Source organism: Protopterus annectens, chromosome 2.part2, assembly GCF_019279795.1.
Source record: "Protopterus annectens isolate FY-2018-M chromosome 2.part2, PAN1.0, whole genome shotgun sequence".
NCBI classification, from domain to species: Eukaryota; Metazoa; Chordata; order Ceratodontiformes; family Protopteridae; genus Protopterus; species Protopterus annectens.
Genome location: NC_056730.1, coordinates 710,909,216 through 710,931,571, shown reverse-complemented (window position 1 = coordinate 710,931,571; position 22,356 = coordinate 710,909,216). Strand labels below are relative to the sequence as shown.

The following is a 22,356-nucleotide window of genomic DNA, read 5'->3' as shown; positions in this document are numbered from 1 at the left end:
TATTATTTTTGTTTTATTTTTTAACCCTTCTATACTACTCTAGCACAGTGCTCTCTCTGTGGACATCTCAGTCAGGCAAGTATGTAGGAGCCACTGTAGTGCAGCTCTGGACAGGGACTTCAATACATTTCCAATCCTTATTATGAACTGCAAATTGAAGTGGGTGTACAACATGGTATGCAGACTCCCACTTTTGTCTGATGCAGGCAAGCTGCCACATCAGTACCCAAATAAGCTACAAAATGCCTGACTTTTCCTGCCTCCGCTGGGCGGGGGGTGTATGCAATGAAAGATTCCTTCCTCCAGTAAGATCAACAGCCCACTGGACACTCATGCTTACTTCTTTGGCTGGTCCACTGACTTTCTTAGATATGTTCAGGAACAAGGGTCACCACTAATGTAAATGGACACCACGACACTGCATCAACGGACCTTCATACTATGTTAATTCCATCTTACTTGTTATACTTCTTCTTGTACAGTGCAAAACAGATTCTATACTTCTTAGTTTATATAAGACAGAATATGTCAAACATTCTTTTTACAAATGTAACCTTTTAACTTTCATTCACAGCTGATCTGGCTGTTGCTCACTACTGCACACAATCATGAATTATATGGCAATGAATAACTAACCTTAATGTGCCATTTGATTCCATCCATTCTTTGAACAGCTGTTTTGCTTTCTGTACACATGGAAAGTACTGAAAGTCACAGGCCAGCTCTAAAACACTTGAACGAAGCAGCCTCTCTGAGATGGAACCTTCATCACTCCAGGTCTGGTTATCAATCACAGTCTTAAAATGTTTCAGTATGTACATCTGCAAGACAACAAATATGGTTATTTCATATGAGATCTGTATTATGTTGTAAAATACCTTCCAAGCTGCCTTATGGTTGTGTTATCTTGTCTGTGTTGCCTTATTCAATGATTTACACGTGGCTACAAAAAAAGCATGTTCTTGTGCTTCAGAGAGATTTGGCAGGTCTCTCCTTTTAGGCATTCATCAGGTGTGAATTCTGCTTTCTACCTATGTCATCTTAGGAGCTTTCTAGTACTGACTATACTGCTTATAAATATCACAGCCACATAATAGGAAGTTAAAGACGTGCCAAAACAAGCAAAACATAGTATATCAAGTTCGTAGGTTCTTACTAGTCATATAACCCAGAGAGTGTAGTAGGTGGATTCATCACCCACCTTGGAAACAGCCATACTAATTTCCTCAGAGTAAATCTGTAGGTATCAAACCATTCATTAAGGCAGAACATGAAGGAAGTTAATATGTTACATGGTTTGATGTTTAAAGAGAACTTTTTTCATTGGCAGGTAATTCTTTGAATGAGAAAATCTATCTTTCCAAGTGGTGGTGTTTTTTTTTTTTTGCTACAATGAAGGTTGAGGTGTTTTTGGAGTGAGTGCTTTTAGTACTGACAGTATTTCTGAGGTGAGAGAAGTTTAATAGTTTTGCTGAAGAGGTTAAATTACACTGCAACAGTTGTCCCTTGTCAGGAAAAAAACAGGAATAAGACCTTAAAGATAGACAACATAAAAACTGCAATGACTACACATGGCCCTGTGGCACAGTGGAATGAAACCTTGACTGCAACTCAACTCAAATGACCCATGTTCAAGTAGCCGCATCAGCATGGGGTGGGGTGGGGTGGGGGGTCAGGTAGGGTGTATGGGACTGAGTTGGCTATTGTCAGCTTGAGCATCCTGGAGGAGGAAGACAGCTGTGACTTGCACCTGGGTGACATGTAGAGTGAGCACTAGGTGTTGCACCCACTAAGCACAAAGCTGCCAATGTGTGGAAGCACTAAAGGAACTTAGAAAGCTGCTATGGGGATTTGGACTCCAGGGGAGAAGAGACATAACTCCACATCACCACACAAGAAGCTGACCAGTTCCCTACCAGCTTCTGCCATGGAGGATCTGAAGGGCTGATTGGGGTTCCCATATTCAAGCAAATGGGGTGTACAACTCCCACCTAGCCTGATGATTCCTGGCCATCACCCCAAACTGGGTGAAGGCACAAGAACCAAAAGGTAGATACTGTGAAGGAATTAGAAGAAGAGGTGGGGGAATAAAGTCACTAATAATCCAAATAACTGTAGCTGTTGTTAAATGCATTTTGGGGCATGGTACAGTTTTTGCTTCTCCTTGAAGGTATGTACACAACAGGAATTAATTGCATGTATTTTTATAAACATGAGGATTAATGTAAATTATTTATTTTTTATTTAACATTTGATGACCAGGAAAGTCCGACTAGGACAGAGCCTATTTTCAGCGGTGGCCTGGGGAGAAATGCTCCGGATGCATCTCTTTCGAATGTGGGAGGAAACCGGAGTACCCAGAAGAAACCCACACAAACACAGGCAGGACATGTAGACTCTGCACTGAAGGCACCCCAGCCAAGAATTGAACTGGAGAACCTCTTGCTGTGAGGCAACAATGTTAACCACTGCACCACTGCGCCACCTTCTTTTCTTTATGTCTGTGACTTTTTTTCCCCATTTTCCTCTGCTTCTATTGTGAGTTATTGTTTGGATTTCCTTTTTTGCCATCTGTTTGCCCATGTTTAAGATATAGATTGTTTTTCACGGAATGTAGGGGATTCAAGGTTATGGAAATTTCCTCCCACCTATCACTTATTTCTGTACTTACAAACATATCCCTTCATCACCACAAATTATAACATACGTCAAACCCTGTTATCTTCACCAACTTCATAAGATATAAAATGGTCACACCATTAGTAAGACACATTCTATTTGATGCACAGTCCTCAGAGTGTTAAAACTGTGGTACAGTTCTAGTCCCACTTCGACAACAGCCACCAGATTGTTTGTGAGAAAAAGTGCAAATGTCTACACTGACCAGCAGAATGACTTGCCTGCTGTGCTGCCACTGTTCAGCAAGTTAGTAATGAAATCAGTCTGTTCATTTATTTATCCTTTGTTTTCTGTGTTAATCCTACTAGGCTAGTGGCCTCTTTTCTGGGAAAATCCAAGGAGGTATTTATACAGACTAAGGGAAATTTGGCCAGGACACCATGGAAATTCCCCTACTCTTTTCTACAAGTGCCATATGATATTTTACATCCACCTGAGCTTCCACCATCTCAGGCAGGATGGGGCCTCAGTATAATGTCTCATTGAAAATATGTTGCACTTAGAGGTGTACCTTCCCCTAATGCTGCTTTGGAGTGTCAGTAATAGAAAATGAATCCAATCACCTGAGATGGAATATACTCCAATGACCTTCCAGCACCAAATGCGAGTGAGCTGCCTCTGCTGAGACACTGAAAATTACTGAGAAATACAAAAAAATAAAAGGGTTATGGTAAACACAAATAGCAATATAAAAAAAAGTTTGCAAAATGCAATTTGTCAGTATGTTTGCCTAGATAAATGACTCGGAATACTAGCCTGCCATAAACTATAAAGAAGTGCTCTCTTCCCTGGTAACTGTATTCTATATTCTTCAGACTCTGGTTACATTGGTAAACCTCAGACTTTCCTTCTAAAGTATACCATTATGATGAGACCCTTATTAAACATACATGATGCAAATCATAAAAAGCAGTGATGCCCTGCCAACTATATTTCATATTTAGGTGAACTGATTTTCCTGGCAAGGAGGCAAAGGCAGAAAGGGGCTGTTTATTTTCTGACGCCATGACTAACACATATATTTTTAATGCATCAACCTATCATCAGTTTGCCACCACTGATCCCTCAATTCATAACTCTAGGTCTGACCCACTATGAATTATTAGGCCATGCTTTCTGGATAATTCTTGATGCGTCTCTTCACTGGGCGAGACTCATGACTTCCTGTAGAGTAAGGAACCATGATGGGCAAATCAAACGAACAGCCAAGATCTCAGTAAGAGACCCAGAGCCTTCATTCACATGCTGTCTGGTCAAAGTCAGCATCAATGAGGAATAAAACATGCACGGATGTCTAGCATATGTAGTAAGTGGTCTTACCTGTTGTATACTTATCTGCTACAGTCCATCTTCCTTAGTAGGACTGCTGTTACCAGGGGGTCACTCCAAAAAGTAAGCCTCTCCATTTCCCCATGATATAGGAGAGTAAGCCATAAGTTACTTCATCCTATACCTCCCAGCCCATACTTCTAATTAATGTGAAACTGTTACCAAATACAGGTCACTATTACAGAAAACTAATTCCACCAAGTTGTTTTGTGAGGAAAACTGCAAATGTCTACACTACCTGCAGTATGATTTTTCTGCTGTGCTGAGACTAGCAGTATACAATGTTTTTATTTATTTATTTATTTCCAAATCCATAAAGAGACAGAGTAATGATTAAGAAATTAACATTTCTACTCGCAGTTTTAGTTTAAGGATTGGTTTAGAGTGCTTACATTTGCAAGGCAGAATCTTTGCAATAATTAAATTTGCTTGCACACACTGAAGGAAAATATACTTAGTTATAGGAACACTAATTCCGTCATTCTGATGTACGATTCAGAATTAAGATAACTGTACTTTTACACAAAATTCACTCATCATTCAAGTAACATATCCCATCCAGTGACAACAGGTATCACCCGTGATTGACTAAAGTCTAGCAGCATGGGTCAGATATTCAGTCTTTATTTGTTAGCTTTTATGTTGTCTGAGGTTTCTAAGACAGGGCACCTGGAGTGAACTTGGGAAAGATGGGTGCCAAGTCTTGGCACAGTCACAGGTTGGAAGAGGGAATTCTTCTTCTTGGGAAAGGAACCCCTCTTGTTCAGTTTGTGGGGTTTTCATCCTGCCATTTCCTTTTCGTACGCTGTTTTTTGTTCAGCTTGGACTTCTTTTTGTTGGATGACTAAAAATTATCCTGCTTAGTAGGGGTGGGTGGGAACTGGGAATATAGAACATTTTAGACACCCCTTATGTTGGTTTACCTATGTTATCCCAGTGTTTAAGGATATGATTAGCTGCTATGCCAAACACACAATCAGAATCAAGCGAAACATTCATAATGTCATTTTTTAACTCGTCAGAAAAGTTTTGCCTGTTCAACCAAGCATATGTCCTTCCTACAAACAACATAACCAGATCTGTAGAAGCAGTATCACCCCACTCCCTGCACTCTTTAAAGCATGTTTACACACCTGAGAAACACTGCAAACAATCTTTTACATTGTCTTTCTTCTCAGCAGTTAATGACGCAGAAAACTCTTGTAAACTATACAAGCACCTCAACAAAAACTTCGATATAAAAAACTGGTAGTTAAACACTTAAAAACTACTGTGCTGGACTGCACAAGCTTCTTTCCCTAAGATTGTAGCCACTTGCCTAGTTTATTTTGAGGGACTGGGTTTGAAGAAGATGTGTTCTTTTTACTGAACAAGTTCACAGGGGGCACAGATGCAGGGTCTGCCAACGGGTCAGGATTTGCTGAGCACACCCTGAATTTCTTAAAACAATTTTTTTAGACAGAGACTCATTTAGCATTGGAGAATTGCAAGCTTTCTTAAAAACATCCACCAATGCTGGGATCAATAGAGGGAATGTCACCATATCCAGGGCCTCATCCTCCAAAAGATCACATAGCCTGCTGATCTTGGGAGCAGCCAATGAATGCTTCCAGTTGAATACATCCAGCATTTTGGAAAAGGTAAACATCTGTCTTGAGTTTCTCAACCTGTTCGTTTTCAGAGGAAACTAACTAGTCAGACTCTGACTCATCCAAAACCTCAGACTCTGAATCCCTTGCAGAATTAGGATCCTTGGGTGGCTGACTGAGGATGGAAGTGCCAGCATTACTCATTACCAGATCTTGTGCCCTTGTGATCAAAAGCCTGAATAACAAATCTAGCCAAAGCCACCAGCTCAGGTGAAAACACCATAGGAGACTGACACCTTGCAATGTAGTAGGTCTTTTGTATCTTTTTTTTTTTTTGTATGTACTACACTAGTGGAAGAATCCACAGAGGGAGACATACATACCCCTGACCTCCACTGCACCTAAACAGATTGCTTCTCCTGTACCTGAACCAGGCAATGGTACAGGCCCAGAAGACATGTCTGACCCTTGTGTCAGACGCAGTTGTGGTACTAACCCCACACAAGGGGACCTGGATGCAAAAGAAGGTGAGTGGTCCCGCAGCTTGCCCAAGGCTACCATAGAGTCACAAGCTACAGGCCAAGGCACATTTCTTCATTTACTTTTATGTTTTTTAGGTGGAAAAGAGGTAGATGGCTTGGGAGGAGGCAGTTTATCCAAGTTCAAGTCAGGGGACAAAAAAATAGCCAGAGTAATATCAAATAATGGCTGCGTAGTCAACTAGTAAAAAAACTGAACAAATCTTCCCATTCTCCCTCTAAATAGAAATCTGAAGTCTATTTCTGCATGGATACTATTCTGAACAGTGCTAAGAATAAAGTGACAGTAGTTTCAGTGACACTGTTCAAAGCACAAAATACATGCACAAAACTAGTTTCAGTCCCAAATGAAAATGAACAGAAACAGCATAAAACAGTATTAGACAAGAAACAAAGCATAAACCTGTGAAAATGTTATCCAACTGTTTAACAAACAAAATGGTGCCAAAATCACGATTTAAATGAAAAAACATGTTTAACATGCTGTAAGCCTGCTCAGTTACCACAAATAATCATGACTGCAAAGAAAAAAACTGCAATATCAGCAAGTTTTCCTGACAAAACTTCCAAACGAAGCTTTTAATCAACAGAAAGAAAAAACAGGTATGATTAACTCACAGCATGAGATAATGACTGGAACTGCACTAAAACAACCTTAGTACAGAAACAAAGAAAAACATTCACAAATGGCCAAAAACACAACTGAAGTTAGTTGTAACAGCCACCAACACGACAGTCTTCCAAATACAGAAATGCAACGTAGAGGAAGCTACAAGTTCAAAAGACGAACAAATCAATTTTTCCAGAATAAAATTAAGGTCCCAAGAAGGTGGAATGGACTTCCTCAGGGTGCTAATGAGAAGAACACCTTTCAGAAATTGTTTAACTTCAAACCTAGAGAAAAATGGCAGATTCAAGGGCAGACAAGCAGAAATGGCTGGAAAAATGAGCTTTAATGGATTAATATGCCAAACCAGAATCGAGTAATTCACACAGCTCAAGAAGATTAGGAATGCCCACTAAAAGAGAATTGTGTTCATGCCTATGACACCAATTAGAAAATCTTTTTCATTTAACAACATAGGATTTTCTAGTAGCAGGTTTTCTGGCCTTCTGCAAAACTCAAACTATTTCCTCAAAAAATTTATGTCGAAAAGGAATCAAAACTCGGGCAAGTTTCAAATGTAGGGTGAGCAAATGAGTGTGAATGAGAGCACTTTATCCTGTGTGAGCATATCCATCCTGTGAGATAACTTGCTATGATTGCCCCTGTCTGGATAAAACAGGAGGGGGAAACAATGCTGCCTGGGCCAAAGGGGAGTCATCAACAAAGCTGTTTGGTTAGCTTTTACATACTTACATCAACTTTATTACAAGCTGAGATAAGTACAAATTTCAAACTTGCAGTGCTATAAGATAGTACTGTATTTTATTTTTTGTTTTATTGTTTCGTTGAATATTGTGTTAAAATAGTACTGCATTTATCTGCTTATTTATTTGTTCACTGAAAATTGTGAGCTCTCTCTCTATCTGCAGTTAGTGGGTTTATTCATCTCACTTCATTGATATTCGGTGTAGACATCTTAGCCTAGAGGGTTTCTCTGTGCCTTAAAGTCTTAGTCTCTTAGCTCTGAAATTATTTCTGCTAAATAGCTGCATACTTGAGCTGTTTGGTTAGCTTTTACATACCTACATCAACTTTATTACAAGCTGAGATAAGTACAAACTTGCAGTGTTATAAGATAGCATTTTATTTTTTCTGTTTTATTGTTTCAACCGAGTACAGTGAGATCATATTTTGATTTCAGACACTCCTACCATTCCCATCTGTTCAGCTCTATCCCAGCTCTACCCTAGTCTAGTCTCATTAGCTCATCCTGCCTAATACAGACAGAACATTTGAGTAGACATACCCACTTAGGCCCTGAACTTGTATGATTGAAGACTGCTGGAACAGGGCTCAGTTCTGAGGTTTTTTTTACTGGTTAATTGGGTAATTTGTTTAAATCAGTTTGCTTGTTTTCTATTGTTTTATATATATATATATATATATATATATATATATATATATAAACTGTATTTGTGTTTCTTCCTACTTTATTACCTTATTTTGCTTTTGCTTCTTCCTAGAAGTACTCAATTGCGTTTATTCTGCTGCATTTATTACTGCTTGGTAGTAGCCTGATTAAATTGTAACTGTTATTCTAAGCCTTTTGGTTTAAGCACTTGGGCTTCAGACCAGTTGTTTTACATTAAGAAGGTTTGTGGCCTGCATTGTTGTGGCAGGACAGGTAGCTTACATCCTTCTAAGTTGGGAATTGCTGATTGAAGGCTCAGTGTCTGTTATTCTAAAAGCACATCAGTTCTGGTTTAAGCACTTGGGCTTCAGGCCCGTTATTTTACATTAAGAAGGTTTGTGGTCTGCACTCTTGTGGGAGGAAATGCTAGATTCTGCCCTTCTGAGCTGGGAATTTCTGGTTAAAGGCTTATTGTGCCTGCTTATCTGAACTGTTTCTTTCTGAAATTTGTGTGCCTTGTTTGCTGTAGCCCAGAAGTTAGTAGTTTAGTGTCCATTTTGGGCTAATTTCTTTCTCTCTCACTTCCCTGCTATAAAAAATGCATTTGCGTGTTTTTTGTGCTTGTATTCAGCAAAGCAAGTGCCTGCCAGGTGCCCTGCAGAGTTCTACAGGAGCAGAGAGACAAAAGACAGATTTTGGAGTGATTAAGTATCATTTTTCTGCATTCTCTTGCTGTTTTTAACTAATTCCGCCTAAAACGCAGATTTTTTTAGCGTTTCTGTGATTTAAAAAGCTTGTTGAACCAAGTCATTTTTGTGTTTAAATAATCTGTTTAACTGTTGTAGGCTACACACTAAAGTGTGATAGCCATTTCTGTGCATTTAAAGTGTTTTTTTTTATTGTATCTGCTTTATTTTCTGAAAAAAAAAAAAAAAAAAATATATATATATATATATATATATATATATATATATATATATATATATATATATATACTTGTTTCCTGCCTTTCTGAACTAGTATAGTCCAGTTTTCAGGTTATTGCTCAATTCAGGGCTGTGTTACAAGTTTCTGTGTTGCCCATACCTTACTTGGATAGAAGGAAGTTTCTCTGTTCACCCGCGAGACACGGGAGTTTTGAGCAGCCTATCTGTCCCTGGAGGAGTGGTTTCAGCCCAGAAGTTAGTAGTTTATTGGCCATTTTGGGCTAATTTCTATCTCTTTCATTTCCCTGCTATAAAAACCATTTGCGCGCTAGTTAGCTAGGGTTAAACTACTCCCGGCTCCACAAAGTCCACTCTTCAATTTTTCCCTTGGAACTAAACAAACTTTCAACTTAAGCACTCAAACCATTCATTTCATATCCCAGCACTTCCTCAAAACTCATAGCAAGCACTAATTAACCATAGCACTAGACCCCCTCTATACTGTCCAGAAGGACAAGGCTCTCTATTCTTCCCTACCAGCCAATCAGTAGAACACCTCACTGTACCTATCCAGGCATGTCCAAAGGGAAGTTTCAGGTGTACTCTCCAGTCCAACTAGTGAATCTGGGCATTTTGAGGCAATGTTACAACTGCCTCTTGTACACAGACAACCCTCTCCTCCTACCGCCAAACACTAATATATGCGAGAGATGCAATTACACAGCCAAACTGGAGCCAAGCTCTCTCAACCCAAGACTGGAACTGACAGTCAAGAGGAGAAGGGAAATACTTGCAACACACCACCAGTCTCATATAGACCTACTAAACCAACACCAGAAATTACACACATAAATACACAAAAACATACTCGGAGGCTCTAAATAAAAATCTGCAAAAGGAACAGAGACCTCCAAAGCAGACATCCAAGCAACCTCCACACCCTATCACAAACCATGAAACACATACTCACATACTTCACATAAACAGTGTGCCATGCAATCACAGCCCTTAAGGCAAAATAACATATCAACACACTAGTAATAGGCGACTCTATAGTCAGGCACACTGATGTCCCACTAACTAGGCTGGACAAGGAGAAGGTTACAGTTAACTGCCTGTTGGGCACCAGGATCTGCCACATAACACAAGCACTCAGGTCGCTCCAGAACAAGTACAAATATGACTCTGTCATTGTCCATGTTGGTGTGAATGACCTGAGACGTACCTCCCTAGACTACATGAAAAAAGACATGGAAGAGCTCTCTGATCACGTAGTCCAGGCCGGTATGACCCTGAGTAGCATCCTGCCCTCACCAAGAATTATGCCACAGTATAAAGTAAAAAAATGATCAATTTCAACAATTGGCTAAGTTTCTGGTGTCATTCAAAGGGGATTCAGTATCTGTCTGCCTGGGATGACATGCTCGACAAGCCACGTTGCTTCGCAAGAGATGGCTTGCACCTGTCACCCTTAAACTTTCAAACACTGGCCAAGGCTTTTGCCGCTCCCATAGTGGCTTTTTTAGGCGAGGCTCAAAAGACAAACCCACCACCATAAACAGCACAAGTAACCAAAAACTGAGGGTAATGCTACTCAACACCAGAAGTCTAAACCTCAAAATGCATGCATTCTAGGCACTCCTCAGTATGGAGAACATCGATATTTGTGCAGTAACAGAAACTTGGTTTAAGGCTCCAGAGAGCACCCCAACACTACCAGGCTATAACTCATACCATACTTTTCGGCCACAGAACCTGGACCGAAACACAAAAGGCGGGGGTGTATCCATATTCATCAAGGATACCCAAACCTCCAGGTTAGTGGCGCAGCACCATGCCTCAGAGATCATCCATGTGCAACTAACAACGGGCAAAACTGCAATTCAAATTGTAGCTTGCTACAGATCACCCACCATGACCCAGGACCCTCATTCCGCATTTCTTGAGACACTGGAAAATATGAAGGTCCTACCAAATGCCCTAATATTGTGAGACTTCAATTACCCAAACATTAAATGGGAGAACTGCTCAAGTACTAACTCCCTTGCCCAACGCTTCCTAGAATTTATAAACTCGAATGCCCTGGATCAACTGGTCAACCCCCCCACCAGAGGTGACAACATATTGGACCTGGTCATCACCAACATGGGCGACCGGTGTTCCACACCAGAGGTCAACCCCTCACTGGTTAGATCAGACCATAGGCTAATCACTCTGGATAGCCACATTCCGCCCCCACCCCCAATCAAGGAAACCACTCTGAAAAACTTTTCAAAAGCAAACTTCACATTACTTAAGACTGAGGTGAAAAGGTTCACAGCCCCATGCTAAAGGACAACGCTGTCCAAGCTGCTGAATCCCTTACAAAGGCACTCTATGAGCACCTGCAAGAATGCATGGATCGTGCTATCCCAAGCAAAACCAAGACTCACTCCTGCAAGAAAAGGAAACCAGTCTGGTGGACCCCTGCCATAAACAGGCTATACAACAGAAGGAGGAAACTAGTACAGAAAAGAGTAAAATCCCAAGAAGGAAAGACATCCCTGATCAGTATCAGCAAGAAAATATGATCCCTGATAAAATCATCCAAGTCCAGCTTCAAAAGAAAAATTGCCAAGGACTCCAAAGATAACCACAAAGCGTTCTTTAGGTATGTCAAGAACCTAAGTGGAAACTCTCAGATCTGCTCTGAGTGCAGAATGGCACAAAATACATTGAACCGACTGATATTGCCAACATTCTGGCAGACAGGTTTAGTGCAAACGTCGCCCCGCCTCTCACCTCCTAAAGGGCCCATAACCATACCAGAAGAATGTAGAGACCCGGCAATCACTGGCACACAGGTTAAAACAGCCCTATCCAAAGCCAAAAACACAGCTTCAATGGGAACAGACGGTGTCTCAGGCTGTGTTTTACATGAGCTCCAAAATGAACTAACCCCTCACCTAAAATCACAGTTCAAACTCTGCCTCTCTACAGGCTACACAGCAACAGTTATCCCGTTCCACAAAGGTGGAGCCACAACGGACCCCGGGAACTATTGCCCTATAAGCCTGATTAGCCTGGTCTGCAAGGCTATGGAGCGCATCATCATGGAACTCATTAACAGAGACATCGGGAACCTCCAAACATTGGACCCTACCCATTCTGGCTTTGTCAAGGGCAGATCATGCCTCCTAAACCTGGTGGACTTCTTTTAGACAGTTACCAAGGCTTTAGATGAGGGAAAGGAGGTCCACACAGCCTACCTAGACCTTGCAAAGGCTTTCAACACCATTCCCCATTCTGGTATTATAGACAAGCTCACCAGCGTGAACATAAACCCCTAAGTCACAAGATGGGTTGCCAATTGACTCACGGATAGAACCCACACGGTGAGAGTTGTAGGTTCTAGATCCGACTCTAAACCGGTTACAAGTGGCATCCCCCAGGGTTCAGTCCTGCGACCCCTACTGTTCGGTATACACTTCTCAGAAGTACAGGCAAGCACAGGAGGACTATGGCTGACCAAGTTCGCAGACGACTGCAAACTGGGGGCCATAACTGACTCTCCCGCTGATACAGACATCCTCCAGAAGGGTCTCACTGACACGGATACCTGGTGTCAAAATCATGGCCTGAAGCTAAATGCCAAAAAGTGCATAGTCATCCCCTTTGGAAAAAACAAAGTACCCGTGAATTACCACATAAGTGGTAGTCCCCTAAATACAGAAAATTTAATAAGGGATCTGGGGACCCAAGTAGATAGTAATCTCTCCTTTGATAATCATATTGCCAAGGTGGTTAGAAAATCTTTCTATGTAGCCCACCTAATCACAAAAGGATTCACATCTAGAACAAAAGCAGTTATTGTGCCCCTCTAGTCATCACTCATCAGACCCATCATAGAGTACAACTCCTCATTTGGGATGTACCTCGCAAGACACCTGTAACAGCTGGAAAGACCACAGAAGTACCTAACCAAGAGGATTAAGGGCCTCAAACAGATGCCCTATGCAGCCCGACTGAAGAATCTCCAGCTGTACTCGGTTGCATATTGCTTACTCAGAGGTGATCTCTGCCTGACATACAAGGCCATGTCCATCCCAGAATTGATGGACATGCTCCACCTAAAAAAAACAAATCCCCGAGAGTCACACGCTCTAGGGATCTAAACCTCACCACAATGATAAATAGGACGTGTTGGAGGGATAGACTCCTGTCCCAGAGACTCCCCATACTTTGGAACAGGATTCCAATCTACATTAGGCACAGCCCCTCACTAATACTCTTCAAGAGAAACCTTGATGAGTGAATGAGAGACAGAAATTTACCCTGGGGATCACTGCAGTGACTCTGCTGGACAGAGGCACAGGAAACTAATAGCTCTGCTGGACAAGAGGCACAGGGAACTAATCTATGGGGGTAGCGAAAGCCAACACATTCTGGCTAGGCTTATAATTGTCCTCGGGCAGATAGCCTAGTACTTACCTATGAACCTATAATTGTAGTATGTCCCACATGATCTTGTGTAAGACTTTGGGCAACAGAGGAAGAGGGTGATAAACATACAGAAAAATCCCTTTCCAAGAAAAAGATATGGCATCTATTTTCTAGGCCAGAGGACTCAGCGCCCTAGAACAGAATTTGGGAAGTTGTCCGTTTAGAGGGGAGGCAAACAGAGCTATGTGAAGAGTACCCCACCGATAATGTCCAGAAAAACCTCTCTGTGAAGCACCCATTTTTAGTATCTGCCCTGACCTCCTCAGGTTATCTGACACAAGATTTTGCTCTGAGGGAATATAAACCACACGAACGATCAGATGATAGTGGATAGCAAATTCCAAAACAAGAAAGGCTAGTCTGCAAAGAAAATATGACTTGTGTAGACTGTGTAAATTCTGAGAGAACCCAGAATCCAAACAGAATGCAAGGCTTGAACAGTCAAAAGCAGAGCCCTAATTTCTCTAATGCTGATGCAGTCCTCCAGTTGCTGGGGAGATCACACTCCCTGAACTCTGATATTGTTGGAATAACCCCATTCTCCCCATCCTAGATCTGAAGCATCTGTATACACCTCCTGAGTGGGAGAAATAGCCTGAAAAGACAGACTTGGATTCAGAGACATCTGAAGTATCCATCACAGAAATTCCTGTTTGAGACCAGGCAAGAGAGGAATGGGAAATTCCAGAGGGTGACAATGTTGAGTCAATTTGTGTTTAGATACCACTGAAGTTGTAGCCTGGCAAAAGGAACCATTGGAATGGCCAATCCAGAGCCTGCAAAAACTCTCTTCCAGACACCACTAGCATAGGAAGAAGAGACTAGAAGAAAGTTGCCAAGAAGGTGATCTTAGGAAGAGGAAAAAAATCTATCATACGCAAGGTCAAAATCCTGCATCCCAGAAAAAATTGATCCTGACAAGTAGAACAGATATTTTGAAATTGAGGGTGAACCCCACACTTTGCAAAAGAAGCATGGTAAAGTAGAAATTCTGAAGACGTTGTTGCTGGTAAAGGGCTTGAATGAGAAGGTTGTCTAGATAGGGAAAAAAATCTGGATAACTAAGACGTTGTTGCTGGTAAAGGTCTTTAATGAGAAGGCTGTCTAGATAGGGAAAAAAAAATCTGGATAGCTTGGAGTCTGCTGTAAGTTATGATTGGAGTCAGACATTTGGCAAAGTCTCTCAGAGCTGTAAAAAAAGAACTGATACTGTGGAAATGAAACCGAAAACTGTAAATAAAATATTCCAGCAGGACAAGAGAGGCCTAAGGAAGAAGCAAGATAGCAGGGACTGGAGAGAAAATTTTGAAAGCGACAACCCTCAGAAAATTGTTGAGAAAGGAGTAATCCACAATTGGTGTCCAAGAGCCCTCCTTCCTGTGAACTAGAAACAACTTGGAATAACACCCTGTGCCTCTTTGACAGGGAATCACAGGCTGCATAGTTCCTTGAGCCAAAAGGTCCTGAAGAATTGGAGGAAAATGAGGAAGTTGGCAAAGTGGAGGCTGAGGAATCCCTGAAAGGATGGAAGGATTTGCAAACCATGAAATAATCTTTTTTTTTATTATGGAAAGAACACAAGAATTTGTGGAGATATGCTGCCAGATGGGGTAGGACAGAGTTAACCAGAGGGAAAGAGGAATCTGGCCGAGGGACACAGAAGGATAAATGTCTAACAGAAGCAGATTTGTCAGGAAAAGAAGGTTTTTGACCCTTAGACACCTAAGCAGGTTTGTCTAAAAACATACTTTTGAAAGATTTTTTATTCCTTAAGGGAAGCTTCTCTTGTCTATGCACAAAGGGAGACTTAGCAGGACATTTACTTTGTAAGGGGAAAAAAGTCTTTTTGAGGTCCTGAATAACCTTTCCTTTATCTTGTAAGATTTTATAAAAGTTCTTCTGCTGCAGAACCAAACATATTCTAGGAATCCAAGGGAGCACCTTGGCTTTTATACCATCCGGAAGAATTTGTAACCTAAGTCAAGAGTAAACCAGAACCTGATGCAGCAGTCCTGGAAACGCATCAGCAGCATCATAACTGCATTTGATAGAATTGTGAGCCACCTAAGAAGCAGAACTCAATAAAGAAATGTCAGAAGTCTTGGCTTCAGAATAAGGCATGTCAGTCAAAACACCACCGAGTTTAGACAGAAAACTGTACCTGCCATTTTGGATCACATGCACACATAAAATGCTGTGGTGTCTTGACTTGCTTGGCTTCTTACAGCAGCTCTGAACTTTCTGTAAGTAAACTATTTTACTTTTCTTAGCTGAGACAGTTTTGTTAAAAGCAGAGGCCTTAATCATTTATAAACAGCCTTGGGAGCAGCTCTAAAAGTTCTTGAATCTAATTTTATCTGGTTTATACAGACATGTTTTACTAATTAGATTGCCATCCTGATCATTTTAATTAATTCTATCTATTCCAGGAGCCAAAGCATTGTTCCTAGCCATTTTGGCTCATATGGCGTCATGAAATACTGTGATGTCTGGCTTCTTACAGCAGCTCAACCCTCCCACCATTTTCCTGTTTGGGATTTAAGCACCAGCGTCTCTGGCTTTTGCCCTTTATGGCAATCTGACTACCAAAGCCCCTCCCTCCCACTTTGTTTGCTATTGAAAGTTATGTACGGTAATTAAAAACTTTTACCACTTATTGTTTTACACAGATCCAAAATAGTGAGTGCCCACCCAACAAACCAGTATTGCTCTTCAGTTAATCTCCCTACTACAAATTGTCATTTGCACACCTCTCTGCCATCCTTGCCTTACTCTGAGAGGGTTCTGAATTAATCCTGTGCCATCCTTGGCAGACAAAATATTTATTTTACTGTTTCCATTTTTTGCACATTAAATCATTTTCAAGTGTCCTGATGTACTGTTTGATGACTGCTGAGAACTGCACTTTTGAGAAGCTTTACTGGTCATGTTACTGTGTAATCTGCTAATTTATTGTTGGTACTTATTGCTGCATTCCTGCAATTTTGGACCTGCTAAAGGGATTATACACTGATGTATAAATCTGGAGTGTTTATGGGGCTGTTGGCTAATTCCCACACAGCTCAGCAATTATTGGTGCCCTTGTCTGAGCCTATACCTTTGAACTGATTTCCCTGCAAAAGCTAAGTACTTGTATTTAAAAATCCCATTTCTGGAAGCTATTCAAGTACCAACTCTGATTTCTTGTTTTATTTGTGTATTTACCCTCATTTAAAGCTGAAATTCCTGTACTTTCTCAAAATTGTCTAGCTGTTGGCTGACTGACTTGATATTGCCTTGTTTAGCTAGTTTGTTAAAGTTGTTTTGTGGTAGCATACACTCTCAAGCCATCTTTCTGTGCTTTTACATTAAGAAGACTGGGATATTCCATCTAGTGTCAGTAGGTCGTGACCTGGTCTATCTCAGTTGGGAAACGCATAAGAAAACTATAAGTGTAATCGTTTTATTGGCCAGAGGGCTTAGAAGCCAGTGTCCTGTCTTTTAAGTCTGTGCATACATTTGGCACATTTGCACAGTTCCTGGCTCACTCCAAGCTTGGCGTCCTCACCTTTTGTTACTGAAGTGATTCCCTTACGTCAGCTGCCATCCAGGCAAAAGCAAAATACTTATCAAACCAACAAAACAGATTTATTTAAATACAAATTGTAAAGCCTGTTCACATAAAGCATGTTTTAAAGAAACAAGTTAGTTTAAACCTGGTTTTATTAAAGCTTGTATTTTAAAAATATATTTCACTTCCATTCTTTCAGTATAATTCAGTACATTACCGCCCTTGGCAAAACATTAATTACTTGTATCACTACAAATTTAAACATGTGATTCATCCCTGCACTATGTACATGTTTAAGTAGAGCATTTATATAATTTTTACTCTCTTTATATCAGAAACATATCCGCTCATCCTCTCTTTAAGCTTCCTTTTAGTTTTACCTATATAAAAACAATCACATGCATGACACTGAGCTACATAGATCACATTAGCTACATTACAATCAGCATAACATTTAACAGTATGCACTTCCCTATTACAAGGTGTAAAAATGACATAGCCTTAAAAATAAACATAAAACAATTACAATTCAGACACAGAAATGTACCATCACTCCAACTTAATCCTAGACCTAATACACTCAGTTTTTATTTTGTAACCACTTACTGAAGGACCTACAATTAACTTCATTGATTCAGCAGTCAATAAAACTGGCAGGTTATGCTCAATAATATCACAATTATTGCCAATACTCCTAGTGTATGTTAAAGTAACTCTTACTTGACTTTTTATATTCAACTCACTGTAGTAAACTATTTCTACAAAGTCACAAAAAATGGAGCTGCTACAGATTTTCTTAATTCCCGTATATCACCACGGACTCAATATTTTTCTTCTTATAACCTCTATTGATGAAACCAGTTTTCATTCAATCAAAAATATATATTAGGTCTTTACCATCACTCATGACTTTTGACGCTCTTAAAAACTGACTTCTTAAAATATTTTTAAAGATAAAGGTGGGGCTGTAAGTTATTATGGATCGTACCTTATACATACTGCAAAGCTTATCCTCCACAAACTCAAAAGCAACAAATAACACTTCACATATAGCCATAACCAGAGGATCCCCAAAATAAAGTCAATTAGCCAAACAACACTGCCCAGGACTCTAGTAATAGAGGACTCCATTGTATGACACACTGATATCCCCCTTAGCAAGCTGAGCAAGGAGAAGATGACAGTTAGTTGTCTATCTGGAGCCGGGACCCACCAAATTATGCACACAATCAAGTCATTAAACCACATGTACCAGTATGATTCAGTCTTGTCCATGTGGGTGTAAATGACCTCAGATGTACCTTCCTAGACTATATGAAGAGTGAGAGAGACATTACTGATCTGTCAAAGTATATGTCTCAGGCTGGTATATGCCCTGCATCGAGCAGCCTTTCTACCTTCACCAAGGTTGATGCCACAATAAAAACAAAAGATGTTTGAGTTCAATAATTGGCTTAGTTTCTGGTGTCATTCTATGGGGATAAAATATCTGTCAGCATGGGAGGACATGGTTATCAAACCAAGTTGTTTTGCAAAGGATGGTCTGCACCTATACCTTCTAGCCTTCTGAATATTCAACCCAAGGAAATCTTAAGGTGTTACTGCTCAATGCAACGAGTTTAAATAAGAAAATTCACTCCTTACAAGCTCTTCTCACCATGGAAAACATAAACATCTGCTGTTACTGACACATGGTTTAAAGCTGCAGAAAGTATTCTGGCAGTGCAATGTTTCGGTGCCTTTTACACATTAGACCATCAAATACACAAACAGGGACTAAAGCTGGAGAAGTCTCAATATACATAAATAGCAAGTACAGCTCTAGGTTGGTTAAACAGAATGAAGGGTTGGAGTTTCTCCACGTGCAAACTGCCATAGACAAAATCCTATACCACATCCTAGCTAGCTATAGGTCAACCTCTACATCCCACAATACTCACATTCCATACTTAGACCTACTGGAGATACTCACCATATAAACAAATACCTCATCAGGGGGGCTTTTACCCCTCTATAGACTGGGAAACTTACACGGCTTCAAATTCGCAGGCACAGACATTCCGCACACACCTACTAGAGGTTCTTACATACTAACACTGTACGAACCAAAAAGAAAGGATAAAACTGAAGATACTCCTTGAAGGCGGTTGCCGAAGCGCTAGAGTGCAATAAACTGGTGTTTTAAGTGGATTCTTCGTCTGTGGTCTTCAGTTCTGACATAATAAACCTGGTACTCACAGATATGGCAGAATTCTGTGTACCCCCCCAAGTGTCACATACTCATTGGTAAGGTCTGATCACAAAGATGTCTCTTTCAAAATAAAAATCAACTCAGTAACCCCAGTAAACCTTGTAACGGCTGTAACATTTAGGAACTATTTCAAAGCAAACTACATCTTATTACATCAAAGTTTGTCAAAATTCATTGCCCCTTCTAACCCAGAGTTCACAGCAGCCTATGTGGAATTGTTCGCAGAGACCCTGTAAAACCATGTACACAGCTGCATAAAGATTGCTGTACCTAACTCAAAAACAAACCACACTGGTAGGATCCTAATCTAAACAACTTATACTACAAAAGGAAAAAAAAAACGTCATGGCTAAAATCAGGAAGGGTAACTCTCACAAAGGTAAGAACTCTCTCAAACTAAACAAGCAACTAAGAGAACTAATTAAGTTCAACAAAGCCAGTTTTGAGGTCAAGATAGCCTCCAAGGCAAAAGACCACAACAATGCCTCCTACAGTTACATCCAAAACCTTAAAGACAGCACACCGGTGGTTAATGATGCCACTTTTATTGAGCCGAGCAATATAGTAAACCTACTGGATAACAAATTCAGCTCATACTTTACCCCCAGCTCACCCCCTGCTACCACCCAAAAAATGCCTACAAACATACCCCCTCCCCAATTATTAACAGGGAGCAGATCCTGGTGGCACTATCTAAGGCCAAAAACACAGCCTCAATGAGCCCCATCAGTATTCTGGGATGCCACCTGAATAGCCTGAAACATGATCTATCAGTGCCACTGAAGTCACTATTTAACTATAGTCTCAAAACAGACTTTATGCCATAAGAATGAAGGACCACATCAAACGTCCCTTTTCATAAGGGTGGGCAATAAACAGACCCCAGAACTACCGACCCATGAGTCTGACTAGTTTTATAAGCAAAGCCGTAGAACACATTTACTTATTTTATTTTATTTATTTATTTACTTACTTACTGCCATAAAGTCAAAAGTCTGACTGAGTACATGCCCATTTTTAGAGGAGGCCCAGGGAGAAAATATCCAAAGTATTACATAACATTTTAAGAACAACACTTTTACAATTTTCAAAAATAATACAAAAACATCTACAGTTTAAATAATTACACCAAATTAGACATAATGTCAGAACATTGGTTAAGAATATTTTTTAAGATTTAGAGACAGTTTATCCAATTTATAAAAAAATTAAAGATAAGTTAGAATAATACAAACAGATATTGCAATATGATGTGAGAGAAAAAAACAGGGTTATGGACAAACTTAGAAAGAGAGCCAGGAGAGCTAAACTGTTTGAAATAAGTGAGTGAGTGAGTGAATAAAGAAGGATTAGTAAGGAGGTGTAAGGTATGAACAAGTACTTGTTCATATTTAGGGATATTGTTTATCCTGAGGTTAAGCCAGAACAGAGATAGATTTAGGCTAAGACGTCTTTCAGAATGTTTTTAAAGGACTGGTGGGAGGGTAATTCAGTGGCAGATTTAGGCCTTGGCACAGGGGCGCGCACCCTCCCCCTTTGTTTTGTTGTTCTTTTTTTTTTTAATAAGCAGCCATACAAACTGGTAAAAATGGTTTTAACTGTTTCAGTTGAAATAAAAAAAAGATACAGCAAAAGTGGTACACAGTTGAGAACATACCTCATTTGCTTGTACATTTTCCACTTTCAACCCACAGATAACCCTAAGGTCCTCAGTGTCTCTTATAACTGCGTCTCCCATCGTGATCGCAAAAGTACCTAATAGGGAGACTGAGAGAAACTTGTCTGAAAAACAGGTGAAGGAAAAAATTAAAGAGAGCACAAGGCACTTGAAGGACAACTACATGCTACACAGCATTCTGCACTGTGAGTGCATTTACCCTAACTGTTACTCATGTTATTGAAAACAAGTTAGTGCACCTTGAAGTCCCAATTTCCGTAAGTTTTTTGTTTGCCGTACTTACAAATTACGGTAGCGCTATTCTCGCAGTTATTTCCAAGTTTGTTCGCACCTATTGCCAGATGGATTTAATACATTTATTTACTTCTTCCCATAGCTGTTTGCCTTGGAAATATCCCATCCCTATGACATTTTGCCTATTTGTTCTAACACTGGAGTAAAAACTAGGAATGGGAAAACAAGGGCAGTTGTAGCAGATGGAAGATATCTTGTTTCCCCTCTTCAGTGTAAGCAATGAAGTATACAGAATGTGTGAGTTTTAAAGTGAGATATGGTGCAAGTGTAAATTGAGCAAAAGTGTAATTTAGTTGTAAGGGACAACAGAAAATAAATAAACTTGGTGAGAATACAATTTGGTGGAAGTGTGTATTTGAAACTGCATTTTTGATTTTTATTTTCATTTAACATGCACAGCTTATCTGTCTGGTATTCCCCCTATAAATTATTGAAACAGCCTGAATTTGGGATAAGGCGTATTGTTGTAAGTGCCTACCTCCCAACACTGAGAACATTTTGTGTAGTTTGTGCTTGCATCTTTTTTCAGTAGTACACTTTACTGCCTGATGCACAAAATGACAGGATCAGGACTGCTTGCATGCAGATGGGTGGCTGTATCACAAGAAAGTCTGGCAATAAAGGCCTTAACTGCTGTTTTTTTCATAATGTTATCTTCTTTCTCTTTAGGTCTAACCATCTTTATATTGCCATATGCTCCCTATACACACAGACACACAAGCATGTGCAGACACACACACACAGACATTAACTCACTCACCTATCTATAGCAAATAGACTGCTAGATTTATTGACATAATGGAATCACAAAAGCCTTTTTATTTTATTTTTCATGCCAAGTTTGGAATAGTGTGTTTATATAAGCCTACAAAGTAATTTAAATTAGTTGTTGAGCCTGATATGACTCTTAATGGCCCATGCCCACAAAAATTTATTAGGTTAATGGCAGTGATCTGATAGTACTCAGCTTTGCTAAATGTCTATAGACATTTTAAGTTATTGTTTGTCTTTTGGCTTTTCC

At 40.1% G+C, this 22,356-nt stretch overlaps 1 protein-coding gene across 1 annotated transcript in view; it reads right to left on the bottom strand.

The window, feature by feature from the left end:
• LOC122795779 (endoplasmic reticulum aminopeptidase 2-like) overlaps positions 1-22,356 on the bottom strand; it is a 1,481,589-nt gene that overhangs the window by 376,842 nt on the left and 1,082,391 nt on the right. The window contains exon 14 of the mRNA XM_044064110.1: positions 637-821. Coding sequence (XP_043920045.1) covers positions 637-821 — 185 coding nt within the window. The remainder of the gene's footprint in view (positions 1-636; positions 822-22,356) is intronic.